The sequence below is a fragment of the Aythya fuligula genome, chromosome 3 (assembly GCF_009819795.1).
Source record: "Aythya fuligula isolate bAytFul2 chromosome 3, bAytFul2.pri, whole genome shotgun sequence".
In the NCBI taxonomy this organism is placed as follows: Eukaryota; Metazoa; Chordata; class Aves; order Anseriformes; family Anatidae; genus Aythya; species Aythya fuligula.
The window spans coordinates 11147151-11161682 of NC_045561.1; the positions used below are offsets into that span (position 1 = coordinate 11147151).

The 14532-nt window shown below is 41.3% G+C and overlaps 1 protein-coding gene across 11 annotated transcripts in view; it reads right to left on the reverse strand.

Annotated features, from left to right (window-relative positions):
* EHBP1 (EH domain binding protein 1) overlaps positions 1-14532 on the reverse strand; it is a 208902-nt gene that overhangs the window by 49958 nt on the left and 144412 nt on the right. For 8 of the 11 annotated variants that reach the window (XM_032183614.1, XM_032183617.1, XM_032183610.1 and 5 more), the window contains one exon: positions 822-969. In XM_032183614.1, coding sequence (XP_032039505.1) covers positions 822-969 — 148 coding nt within the window. The remainder of the gene's footprint in view (positions 1-821; positions 970-14532) is intronic. The other 3 variants (XM_032183615.1, XM_032183616.1, XM_032183609.1) reach the window with 1 other exon arrangement.

The following is a 14532-nucleotide window of genomic DNA, read 5'->3' on the forward strand; positions in this document are numbered from 1 at the left end:
TAGCAGAGAAGAAAAAAATCTTGTTGTTGAACCTACATGTACATGTATTGCAAATGTGAGGCTGGATTTTCCTGACACTTTGGCTTACAATTATGCATTAGTATGAGAAACACAATTTCCCCTTAGCATATGTAGGAGACACTAAAAGAGCAAGGAGCCTGTACTGAAACGTGTGTTCAGTACCCATTTGAGTTTGAGTGACACTACATTACTCCAGCTCATAGCATGGCAGGTATATGAATTTTAATGACATTTCAAAGTCAGTTTAATAACATTATAGCAATATTACAACTCAAAACCTGTAAAGGCAAGTGGTATGTCAAAAGACTGCCATTTAAAATCAAAAGGTTGTTGCCCCCACCTCCAATGGGTCTCCTTTAAAATTCTATTCCAAAACAGTCTTTTGAACACATTTAATAGAAAATAAAGTCTCTTAAAGTACTTCTAATGTTGTTTTTCCCCAATAATATGTCTATGCTCCTGCATAAGATATATATGGAAGAGATTTTAAGCAACAATCATGAAATGCTACAGAAACTATAAATAATGACATACCTCTATAAACGGGCTAGTATCAGCTACTTGTTTATGTAACACTTGTTCTTCCAATCACATATATGCTTTTCTTTTAATTGTTGGAAATTAAGTGACTCAACCCTGATTTAAGAAGATTATCTATGGCCAGCCTTTTGATATGTGCACCTCATGAACAACAATTACCTACAACAACATTCTGAAGTGTGAATAAAAGTGATACCCCAAAAGGTCTTCTCTGGTTTCCAGGTTGCCATAGGAATAAGATACAAGGTTCCTTAGCTCACCTCCAGATGCCTTTGACCTTTCTTTCAACTTTTCTGCAGCCATTTCAGTGTAGCTAGGAAGTTCTGACATCTTCACTCCAGATCGAGCTTCTGCTATTAGCTGACGAGCTCTCTCTCTCAGCTGCCGACGCCGCTCTTCATCTTGCTGCTAAGATATATTGAACAGTTGCCAAGTCAGTAATTGACAGAAATGCAATTTCATTCTCAATCTGATCATCATGATAGTAACTGGTTTACAGCACGGTGCTTGGCCCACATTATAAATAGGATGCTCGGTATCAGTTGGGTGTCACACCACAATTTTTAAAGACAGCCACGAATCAGATATTTTTAAAGCATTCCCCAAATTATTACTGCATTAGAAACTTAATAATTTACGATGTAAATCACTTACAAATTATGTTCTAGAAAAATACATAGATGAGAATTCTCAGAAACTTTTGTCTCCAAGTAATAACTGCGAAAACTTTTGCTGTGGCTACAAAAAGGGTTTTACTAAATTGAATTACTTGTTTCAGTAATATTCTCTCACAGCACGGAAATGAAAAGGCTGATGTTGCTCTTGGTAACTCCACTCACCAAGCTGATTTCTGAGTGCAAAGTAACACTGAATCTGTGGCATGGAGGGGAACGTGATCCTTAAATTTCAATGGATATATATGGATATATATATACATATATATATGTTTAATAAAATATGTAATGAAAATGAATGAAAGAACAGTAGACACCAGAGCAGAAAAGACTCACATTAAAAGACGCTACCATTGGGGGTCTTGGTCAGTAACTGAAAAAGATCTTCTGGGAATCATCCCAGGTAGTGTTGTTGCCCTAAAGCCATCTCAGAAGCACTACAACATTAAACTTACCGAAATGAGTAAAGTTTGATAGCATGACATTTAGGAAAACACTAACCCGCCACATTAAAAAAAAAAAAAAAAAAAAGAATAAAAAGGTGTCTTTAAACATATCTATAGGGATACATTAAAAAGTCTGTCTTCATCAAAAAAATACATTTATTTTCGAAGTTAGGAAAAAGCTTAATTGACCGTTTTCCCCACTCACAAACACCACGAAGCCAGCACTTGGCTCAAAGTCCCATTTGCCCGTAACTCCATGTGTTGACATCCCGAACAGGATAAAAACCAGGTAGGTGCAGCTGACCTTAGCTAAGTGGAAGAGCACAAAGTGCCTAATTTTGGAGAGCAGCCTTGGCAACCTTCCCACCAGCCCAGCAACTGAGCATTCCGCACCTGCAGATGCTGGTAAGGGCTGCTGCTAAGTGCTATTTAGTTTAAGCAATCATTAATAAAACAAGCACAAAATACTAATTAGGTACATTTTACCCATTTCCATGTAAATTGTTTGTTTGTAGCTATTTACTCATCATTGTTCTCGGCACAATAGAAGAAATGCAAATGAATGAATCAGAATGCAGCCCTAATGGGACTTTCTGTTTATAACCATTAGCCCAGAGGTGTGCTGTAATTCAATCCTCAAGCAGCAAGATTTAGCCTCATTAACAGCTTGCATGGGCAGGTTACAACTCATAAAACCCTACAGTAAACAAAGCATATGGACACAGCACAGTATCTTGCGCCTGAGTGACAGAATTCTGATTCCCTATCAGATTGCCTGGATTTACTTTTCTGCTCATGTCCTTACGCGAGAAAGACGATTTGGCCTGGGCCCTGCAGCAGGATGCACATCGCTTTGTTTGCTGGGTCTCACCCTGCAGCCTCCCAGAAGGTGCAGAGCAACAGTTCCGTCGGAAACTTCTTTGTGAGCGTTGGAAAGACAACTGGGAAGCTCCCCCTGCTACCATGTGCTGTAACAGATCAATTTAATTTAATTTATAGCCAGCCAACTGACGCGGAGACCGATTTTCCTCCAACCCACGGTATTGGGTAACGTGAATTATGTTGAATTTTACCTGAACTAAAACTGCTCACATCTCTACGACTTGTAATTCCCGGTATAGATGAACCTGTGGTTTTGATTTAAATGTGTTTTTAAAACGAACAGACACGTTTTATTTTATTTTTTAACTAAGATTCCCACGTGGTTTAATGTCGAACTGCTCGATCCACTACCCCACACGTAAAATAAGGCCGGTTACGTGTTTGTGACAAATACGCCCTACGCCGAGAGCAGGCTGATGCTCCTCTCCCCTCCCTCCTCCTGCAGGAGAACCCGGATCCCGAATTATTAGCATAGTCATTAACATCCCGGGGATCTCCAAGCAAACACAGATTATTGTGGCTTGTGTTTGTGCTGATTAAGCCAATCATCACCAGTGGATAAGAGAAAACCGGCATATTTATTGCTTAAATTCAATTCGGGTGTTTGAACCATCGATTGCCGGGCTTGGCAGGGGAAAGGCTGCTGGAAGGAACAACGAAATGTAGAGCAGAAAAAGTACATAAACCACAGCGAGTGAGTTGGGAGTCACTGAACAATTACGAAAAAACAAATCAACCCCCCCTGGATTCTGGATAGGAAAGAGCTCAGGAGCAGTCTGCAGGCTTCAACTTACAGCTTCTCCCGTCTGGAAAATAAAACAAGGAGGAGACGGAGGAGTTAAAGCCCACAAACAGAAGCTCTGCACCAAGAAAGGGAGATGCAAACACACAGGCAGCGATTTGTTCATTCTAGTTCAGTCTCAAAGAGAAAACAGGGTAAAATCTTTCACCCCTCTGCCACAAAGCTGACGTGCCAAAGCAATGTTAAAGTTTCCTCAGTCCCCCCCCGGCTACCGATTGCTTTGCAGTGGTCTAAAAATCTGCCACACGGGTGCACAGCGAGTAAAACTTCACCATTTAAGGACAAACTCTTCACGAATAAGTAATGTAATTCCTTGTTTCCCTCCTATAAAAATGTATTGGTATGCAATTTTTATATTTCACAGTTCACCGCCATCTCGGCAAGCTTTCTTCCACTGCTTCAATGGTGCTACTTTTAATTTTATCCTCCTTAGTCCTAGTAATTAAAGTGATCAGCAGTGGCATCCCAACGGCTTTGACACAGCTACAACCCCCTAGCAGACTTCTGCTTTTAAGGGGAACGGGAAGAAAAAGGCCTGGAGTTTCATTTCACTGGAACAAGAAAATCAAGCTTCGCCAATCCTCAACTTTATCCAATTGTTCTTTCAGCAGCCTTTGGATCTTAAGAAACAAATAAGAAGGGCTGCCGTTAGGGGGTCCTTTTTGTACTCGCCGCAGACGTCAATGGCTGACACCACTTTGGCCAAAAACGATGCCCTGGATTTGTGAAGGTGAATTACGACGTGAAATGCTGGCGGAGCAGTCGCTGGGGTCAGCGCCCGTCCCGTGACGCTGCTCAGCACCAGCAGCAGCTGAGAGGAGAGCTGACCAACCCAGCCAGCAGCGAGCACGGCAGAGCCTTGCAGGGGGGAAAGGAAACCCACCCCCCATTAAAGCCCTTCTCCCTTAAATCACCAAATATCCCGCAATCTCCTCTCGTTTTCAACAAAAGGAAACAAATCCCAAAACACCCTACTGGGGATTTTCAGTCGCCCTTTGAGAGAATTTGGGGACGATCCTATCTGCGTTTGCACCACAAGCCTGATAATGAATTGTCCTTCCACTATTAAGAAAATAAATAAAACTGGCAACCTGTATTTTTTTTTTTGTTGTTGCTTAAAAGGCAATTTCTTCACCGGGCTAGGACTGGGGGGAGTGTAAGTTAAAGATTTGGTGCTACTCCCCGGCACCACACTTACAACAGCGCTGTGCCTGACGGGGGGAGCGATTCACGGAGCTGCAGGTTTCCAAATTGTCCGTGCTCTGCCCCGACATCTAAGAGAAAGAACTTGACTGCCACCTCTTTCATCATCAGACAGGAAGAACGGCTCTGTTATTAGCCATTCAGAAAGAAAAAGACTTCTGTGCTTGTCCAGAGGCAAGGATTACCAAAATGTACCTATTCAGTTCCTACAGAAGACAGAATAAAAATAAAAAAAATAAAATAAAATTACATGAGCTTTAAAGGTTTGCACAGGCTGGGTTTTGCTGTGACCTTGATCGGCTCTTGTTTGAGTAAATAGGATTTGGGATGAAACATTAAAACTGTTTAGCAGATCTTTTCAAACCATTTCAAACTTTTCTTATGTTGGTTTATAATATAACCAGACATGCTTGTAAATGGCCACACCTGCTCATTTCTCTGGGGATGGCCTGATCTCTGCCTTTTCTAACAAAGAAAGGACGGGGGGAAAAAAATCAGCCTTTCTTGTTGCAAAACAGAGTGGAAAGTCAAAATCTTTCTCAAGTTTGTCCCATCTGGTCAGATTAAATCTTTGATCACTCTGGGGACCACGGTTCTGTTTGGTCTCTACTACTGTTTCACAACAGCTCAGAATTAACACACAGGTACCGAGCAAAACATGAATCGCCCAGGACGTGCACGACGTAAACAAAATTGCAGTGGGTTTGCCTTTTGGTATCCAGTTGGATCACAGGAAGGCATCAGCAATGAAAAGAAAGACATAAACATCTCCTCAATTCTCTGTCTTCTGCCTGGTGTCTGCATTGGCTGCTTTAGTACCAATAAGGCAGATGCATCTTGCTAATATTTTTCATGAACATAAAATATCGCAAAAAGTACCAAATCACTTGTCACACAGAAGAAGCTCACGATCTATGTCACTGATTGACTAATGAGACAAGGCAGGATGAAAGCAGCAGTTTCATCAGCAGCCCAACGTCCAGAACTGGGAGAAGCACAAACAATGTCACAGCAAAGCTGTCCCCTTCAGGAACAAATAAATAAAGAACAAAACCAAAAACTAGCAATAATGTGGGCTTGTATGGCTGCAAAATGGAAAACGAATCCCTAAACCTAGGAGATATTTTTAAAATATGTTAACCTAATTTTTTTTTTTTCCAATATCACCTATTTTGTTCTGCATAACCTACGATTCATCTGGAACAGCATTTCTGGTGTGAAGAGTGCTGGCTTTAAACAAAATTGGTCATTTTATTCTTTGATCATGTAATTGGTAATTTAATTCTTCGCGTCATTGTGAAATGGGTAAATTCTCAGTTTCCTGAAAGACAAACATATATACATTTGGGAAAAATAAAATAAAAGACTGGCTGACTAAGTAAGTATCACCTTGTGCTTCATCCAAGGCCTCTTGCTGGTTGTCTGGCTGCTCTTTTGTAGGCAAAAAGGAGCTGAACGCTCTCTGGCTCCTTAGATCTGGCCCAACAAATGCACTGCCAGTCATGCACATGGATCCAGCTTAAAACCCAGTGTGAGCCTAAAAGAAGCTAGTCAAACTGGCACCTACTCATGCAGAAGGAGATAGATTTGTCATGACAGGCTGATTATTCAATGTAAAGAAACAGTTTAGCTTTTCTAATCTGGTACAAATACATCTTTCTCAGAGAAAAAAGTAAAAGGTCTAGCAGTTCAAGTATTTAAAGTAAAGAAACCAACAAAAAATTGTAACGTCAAAGTGAACCATAGGTATTTGTGCTGGTGCATTCTGCAAAACAGCCCCGCAGTTCTATTCAGATAAATAAGATTTAACCCGTTTAACCCCTTCGGGGCTGCGCGGCTCCGCCATGACCACGGCAAGCATTTCTATTTTGCGCTGCACTTGGCCGTACCGCTGGTTTTTTAAGGGCAGACCGAAAAGACGTAATTCCAAATCCCCCCTTTCCGTTTTCATCCTCTCCTCGGTTGCCTGCACTGATCCCAGGAGCGATGCCCTGGCGGCGAGCAGCGCGGCGGCGAGCGGCCGTCGGGAGAGCGGGTCTGAAACAAAAGCGACAGCCAAGCCCTCCACCAACTTCTTCCTCGGAATTTCCTCCGCTCGTGCAAGTTTGTGCTCTCTCTGCTACGTGTGCTGTAATTAAGGACAGCAATCACCTGAGGCGGCGGGCTCCCAGGGCTTGCTACGCCTGTCATCAGCACTGTCAACGCTAGTGGCGTTACCCACAAACGAGGTCTCAAAGGCGGAAAAATGGCCCGAAATTGTGCCGTCAGACAGGGCATCAAGTCTGATCTGGGATCAATAGTCTGAAACCGGCATTTTCGGTGCTTTTCACCAACCTAGCTACGGCCAGAAGGGAAAGAAGCTGCTTACTCATTGCAGGAGTCAACATTTGTAGAGTTCCACTTAAGGGATTTTCTCTTGTGTAAACTTGACTTTATAATTTAAAATAAAATAACAACAACAACAAAAAAAAACCACCACCCAGTCACGTTATGAAACAAAGAGTTTTGGCAGGCGGATCAGATGCTTGAGAGCAGCATCTTTCAGGCTGCCAGCCCGGGAAGCTTCCTCCTCGCTGGGGCAGCCGAAGGACGTGCCCTCCTGAGGAATGCTTCACCAGCAGCACGGAGCAGGGTGGCTCCAAGTTTTTTTTTTCCTCCCCCCTTCCCTTAATTTTCAGGGGAGGGTGGTGGGATCACAGCCCGCTGGCATGTGCTCAGAATGTAAAGAACGAGTGCAAACCTTCCGCCTGCCCGGATCCTATTTTCCTGTGTGTGTTTTTTTTTTTCTTTTTCTTTTTTTTTTTTTTTTTGAAAATGTCCTGCAAACTGCTGGCAGCTTGTTTTTAATGGAAAATACCAATCGCCTAGGATCTATACCTAGCCTTTTGCCAATAATGAGAAAACTTCACCTTCTGTCCCCAGCAATTCTTAGGAAATCTTTTGCTGTTATTCCTACAAATCCAATTACAGATTGTTGAGTAGCTAGTGGAGTAAGCTTATTGAGGAGTGTCACATCACTAAGTCGTGCGTATGTGTTTCAGTTTGTAATGTGGTCTGAGCCGCTGTAGAGGTGTCAACTTAAAATGCAAGTAAGTAGCAGAACAGGGCTAATCCCAGCCACTACTCCCCTGCAGCCAAATTGTAGCGCAATGAATGACAGTGGAAATGCAAAGATGCCACTGTGCTTATCACACACAGCCAGATGGTGGACCTGGATCAATGCACACATGCCACGATCAATGCATTTGATAAAGAATTAAGAAGAAAACTGTACATGTTATCAAAGAACTTGTACATGGCATAATTATGATTCTGCATGTGCTTACTGATGATATTGGAGACTCAGAGGCAGGTGATAATGAAACTGATAGGAAGAAATAGCTTAAAGGCTACAGCATATGGCCTCAGCACTAAGAAATCTTGTCAAATAGTTCAGAAAGCTTTTTTAACTGTTATTACAGGCTGCTCATAGTGCAAGCTGGTGGCAACGTTTTAATTTTTTTTTTTAAACCTGAAATGTCAAAAAGTTACAAAAGCTATACTTTTCCGAATGGCTCAGAAAATAATTAAGACGCTATTGTGTTTTAAACACGGCCAAAAAAAAATCACAGGTAGAGTCTGGGCTCGCAGTTTTCGGTGGTGGTGGTTGGGCATTTTTTAAGCTATATAATTATGTCTACCCCGACTCCATGTTTTTACACTTTAAGGGGTCTTGTGGCAGTTTAAAGAATGCATTTGGGTGACAATTTGCATTCGTCACGCTAATTTGTACAGATACAGTTTTGATATTAGTTCTCATCAAATGTATGGTATTTCCCTCTTACCATTTGTACTCTGCCGGCCGCATTACAGCTACCTTGGATGTCAAAGAAGGTAATTAAAAAAATGTGGAAAATGGTATAAAGCAATAAAAAAAGGCATATACATTTATAGTGTATAAAAGGTACCTAAAATACAAATTCTCATGCTCCAGTTGATAGATGAGCTGTCTAATCAACGCCTGGACGTAACTTAAGTGCTCTCATTAGTGTGAAGGCCTTCAGGCTAAATAAGACTAAATCCCTTAAAAATTGCTTCTGCAATAGAAAAATCCCCCTTACCATTTTCCTCTGCCTAAATCATATCAATTAAAAAGAGAGAGAGGGAGGGGGAGCGAGAGAAGCATTTTCACATGACTTTGTTTTAGCTGACACTCCAAAAACTATCTCCTGAATCCAATTTAAAATGTTGCAGCGAAAAAAGTTCATTAGCAATTGAAGAAACAAAAAAATCACGCTGAGTTCAGTTTCTCTTTCACTTTAAACTCAGATCTTTAATCAGTGCTAAGGCGTATAATGCCCATTGAATCCTTTACCTTCACTTTTTTTTTTTTTTCCCTCAACCCCAAATATTTAATCAACAGTGCCCACTGCGGTTTTACGTTTAAATTTTATAATTTATCAAAACGAGCCTCTGGAAGGAAGAAGCACGCATTTTACTGAGTTGCTTTGCAGTGTGGCCCCCCCCAGCCCCAGAATTTCAATTTGTCCTGACAAACCATTGGGTATTAAACGCTAAAGGCACGCAGAGCGCATAAAGAACTGATGGCTTGATTAGCTCTTGTGGTGCGATTGAAGGAGCTGTCTCTCTCCCCGATTCTCCATTTTGAGAAACACTTTGATCTCTGTTCAAGTCAATTCATGAACATCAACTGACAAGACTGCATGAAACACCCCAATGGTTAGACCCAAACTCGGAGCAAACTATTTGGTTTCATTAAGGCTTCAGGAGAAGTGACCAGTGACAGTCCTTTCATTCCGGAGCCAACAGGCAAGTGACTATTTAAACTTTAATGTGCACAATGTACTGCTGAAGGCCACTACACCTATAGTCGGTCACTCAAGGATGAATGCCCGTACCTACTATTTTGTGACATGTGAACTGCTAAGTGCAGCTGCAGGCTCATTAACGTGTTTGCCGCGTTGTTTTCGCCACCGCGGGCTGACTCTCCGCATTTCCCGTGTGAGAAAGCAGCGCGTCCTCAAAGGGAGGCAGAACAGCGTGCGCCGCGTAAAACCCAGTTATTAAAAAAGATCACATTTCTAAATGCAGTCATTTACTACGTGTTTACGCCAACATAGAAGAAATGCTACCCATTCCAGCTGAAAATATAAAAGAACTTGAACCCCACCACTGACGGAACGCAGGGCGTTTGTCGGTGCGAGAGCTTTGCTACAGTCAACTATTTACATCACTTTTCCCTTTTTTTTTTCTTTTTTTTTTTTTTTTGAGCTGCCCTTTCCAAAGAGTCCCACTTCAAAGAGCTGTTTTTTTGCTCCGGTTCCTGTCAATGCAGGTCAGAAACACCAGAGTGGAAAGTGGCTGCAGTGCCGTGGCACAAAGAGTCTCTGCGGCCGAAATCAAACAAAGCCCAATTAAACTGATCATAACGTCCCAGTGAACACAAGGAAGCTCACCTGGTATTTCTGGACTTCTTGTGTGAATTCCCAACTCTACTCAGTACTTGGTACTATAATTACCCTGACCAAAATACTGTGAAATTACTGCTCTGATCTACTAATGGCTGCAAAAAATCAAGCCGTCGTGGTTTCATGCCAAGGGGCCGTAGCAAGGTGGCGCAATGCTTTCCGACAGAGACGACAACTTCTAAAAACTCAAAAGGGAAAATTAACGGGATGTGGTTTATGTTGCCAAGGCCTGTTCATTAATTACCAATTTAATCACTGCTGGAGGCATGACATTACAAAAATCTGGCTGAAAGTTCTAATAGATTATGAAGACCACCTAAGAAGAGTGACCAAGAAATGTACAAAACAATTAATACTGTTTCACTGCTATCAAAGACACTCAGATTATTTTACATCAAGTGAAGCAAAAGAATTAGTAGCTTCACAGTGCCACCACTAGGAACTGTAAATACAATGGCACACAATTAGTAATGCACATGTGACTTTTCGTTCAAGGCATATATCCTTGGGAAAGCCAGAACATGATAAGGAGAACAAAAGAAACATTTTTAAATGAAATGAATAAAGATTTTAACTCTACCCTCGTGCATGCTGAGCAATAACAGAATAGGCGATGCAAAATACAGCTCTAAGTGATGGCGATATCATCCTGGGATTCACAACAGCGTGTACTGAACATCCGCACAGAAAACGTCCACAGTTATTAGCAGCAATATAAAAAGAGCATTCGAGATGCTAAGAAAGCCGGGTCTCGCCTCACACACAAAAGAGGGGCTCTGAAACACCAAGACCTTTTTTTTTTTTTTTTTTTTTTTTTTGGCTAAGGTTTGTAATCAGAGAGAAAATATTTCAAGTTTTTGAACTGATGATCTGAAAATTCACTTAATAAACCAACAGCATATTTTCTGGGAGCACGCGTGTTAATGCTATGGCTGCAGACTACACAGCACCTGGAATTAACATACATATAATAAACAACTGCATATTTATATTTAGATGCTTAACTGGTGTAAGTAGACGGAGGTTATGGAAATAACACCAAGAAAATTCAACTGAGAATCTCAAGCATTTATATAGAAAACCCAAACTGCATAACGTTTGTCTTGCATTATCAAAGGTTCCGCTTTATTCATGAAATCCCTCCCGGTATACAACTGACAGTGCATACTAATTCTTCTTAGAACTACATTTACTTGCCCTAATTGATTTATTTTCCCAGCTACGTAAGGTGCTTGTCCACGTCACTATTTCTGTACAGAGAAATATCACAATTTCATAGTCAGGAAGTGCTTAAACTGATCAAATACGAAGTCAAAAGACACAGAGCCTTCTTGGAAACTTATGGAGTATTTTTATTTTTCATGTATTGAGTGATGGTAAATAAAACAACTTGTTTGTTCTTGCCATCAAGGAAACGCGATCAGACTATCTCAACCTTTGCATGTCATCATAAAGAAGTAAATATCAGTTCAGTCGTGGTTTTGAAGTGTTCAGTCAGCAGGTCTGACCTTCATTTAAAGAAAAGTATATTGTTAAAACAGCTATAAAACTTGGAATGCTCATGAAATGTAAATACTATACAGCATAGTCTTATCAGCTTAAACCATATTTAACCACTTTATAGTGGCATACATACAAGACATATAAATGAACAACGGGGAATAAGTTACCAAAGCTCAGGGATTACCAAAATAATGTTCAATCTTTTTACCAATTAGATGGTAACTGCTTCTTTGTAATCTCGAGAAGATCTAGTGATCATATCTAAATCTGGTCACAATTATCAGCATGACAGGCTAGGTTTTTTTCAATCAATATTTTCCAATTAATATTAAAAGACCAAGGTTGCCAGCTGCAAAGTCCTCCACCTCAATAAATGTATGTTAGATGTTTAATTAATAAAGACCAACTTCGCTCTCTCAAAACCAAAAGCACCATAGGCATAACTTTGGTGAGTTCTCTTAAATGAATTAATACTATATCACCTTGGTCACAGGCATTTATTTTCCAGTGAAGGAGACTGCAAAAATTCCACTGATGATCTAGATGCCTTTCCTAGGGCGATATAAGTAAGGATTCTGGTTTCAGGTAGAAATAAATATATCTGAATAAAGCTATCTGGTGCTCATTTTCAGGAAACTGTTGAAAATTTTGGAGGAAAGAATAGTTGCAGTGCTAACTTGACTTTAAGGCACCTTGCAAATTAAAATGTCCTTTTTTGTTGTCTACTCTACACTTGCATTCTGTGCCACCTCTGTTCAGGCTGACCACGGTATACTTTTTGGTCACACAGCAGAGCTTATTTGCTCAGAGATGCAGGAAGGTTATCGGAGGACATGATCAATAAATCAAACTGTTTAATAAAGCTTTTTTTTTTCTGAGCACTTGTTCAGAGAAATCATGCTTTATTTTTATTTCATTGCAGATGGAATATGCTGTGTCTGTGCAAATGTACGGAATCAGAATTAAAGAATATACAAATTCATCTCATTTTAGGTTTTGTCCGTTTCTGGAGCTTTTCTAAAAAGCTTTTTCCATTTCTACCCAGCCACCATGGACGTAAAAAAACAGTTATCACTTTGCACTCAAATATTTATGAAAATGAAAAGTAATGGGCAAAACAGATTGACACCTGAAGTAGAAAGAGCTTATTAAATATGAATTAGATACAGCCGCAACAAGTCCTTTGAGGAAGTGAGTAATAAAAAGCGATATTCTGAACAGAAAGAAACAATCTCATGGCATAACCCTTTCCTGCTGCCCTCTGTGTTCAGGCTGCGTTTGCACGGCTGGAGGTAAGAGCTCTTTGGTGAGGTGCTTCATATCTCCAAGTTCTACTACAAAAGCTGAAGATAGTCCTCAATGCTCTTTCAAACTTTATATATATATATATATATATACCTATACATATATATATTCAGGCAGCTATAGCTGTCATTCAACTTGAATAAATATTAAATAATGGTGGTGGAGATAAGGAAGCCCAAATCTTTCTGCGCAGAGAGCAGGCCAGCAACAGTTGTGTTTAGGCACAGCAGCAGTGTCAGGCCTGCTCTCTGAACACACTCCTGCAGATTATATTAATATGCTTTTAAACCCCTGTTTTACACATGGAGTCCCTCACAATTTTTTAATCATCTTCACAATGCCGTTGTGAAGAAATAATTACTGTTTTCCTGTTTCACGAGAGGCAAAAGACAGAGCAATTCCCTCTGGGTATCACAATATTGAACTCCTGCATCCCAGAACCTGTGCAAGATCTGAAATACAAAAGGTCTTTGGCCAAAACCATGCGAGGGGCCCAGTCCCACACCTAAATTCACTCAGGAGGAATCCTCAGCTCATGCAGAACCCAAATAACTTCAGGAGTGATCTGTGGCTCGCGTTAGGAAGACGAACACAACCTTTCCCGGATGAGCACCACTTCTCATGAAGGCCGTGCTGTACGGTGTTCTCCACTGAAGCTGTCTGCCTTGCAAAAACCAGTTAAAAGTCTTTGACACGTGCTTTAGGAGATGCCAGAAACAAGACTGCTGGGCATAACCTTAATTAGCCTTGCCGTGGCACGGCCTTCTCCTGTCCCCCGATCTCACCCACCTTCCGCCTGGAGCTGAGCTCTGCCCGGTGGTGTTCAATACTTTGGGGTATTTTCCCTGTTCAATACGCAGACCCATCAATATGTAGCGCCAGGCTTTACTCTGCAATATTCAAATCCTGCTCTGTGGGCAGAATTATTAATTTCTTCAAGGGCTTTTCTACAGAGCTCATCACTACGGTATTTAAGCGCCTCAAAAGCATTAATCACATTCCCTTCTCCCAACACCCCGTGGTGGTGTTATTACCCTGTTCTTCGGCTGAGAACTGAGACGGAGAGATCCCGCTAAAAGGATCTAACGCTGGATGCTCACTCTGGGAAGCCTATTACCTGCTTTTTTTTCAGCATACTAAGCTTTATGCAGCCCTTTCTATGGCTAAAGCACAGCTCCAACTGATTTCCCTGACGGACCCGGATGCCCAGTGCATCTGCAAATTAAACCTTCACCTCAAATGGCCATCCAGAGAGGAAGGATGCACAATTAATGACCACGAGGAGGAAGCTTGGTTCGGGAGAGTCTGCAGCACCGATGAGGAACTCGGAGGTGAAGGCAACATTACATTTAAATCTTTTGAGAGCCTTCACCATGACCTCAGCCTTTTGCTCCTCGCCATCGCTGCTTCGCTGGCCGTACACCTTCCACTTCTGCAACCAGAAGGACAGAGGTCCTCTGGACAAACAGCCTGCTACGTCACCTCAGTCCTCGGAGCTAAATGAGACACGATTGCTTTGGGGAAAATAGTATGTGATCACATAATTAAAGACTGCATCATAATGCATATACACAAAGGAGGTTAATTAAAGTTGCCTGCGCATTTCTTAACTCCTAATTCCTTTCTCTGTAATCACCCTGACTCCACAACCATCACCATTGGAGTTTACAGAGCCAATGACAGCTGCA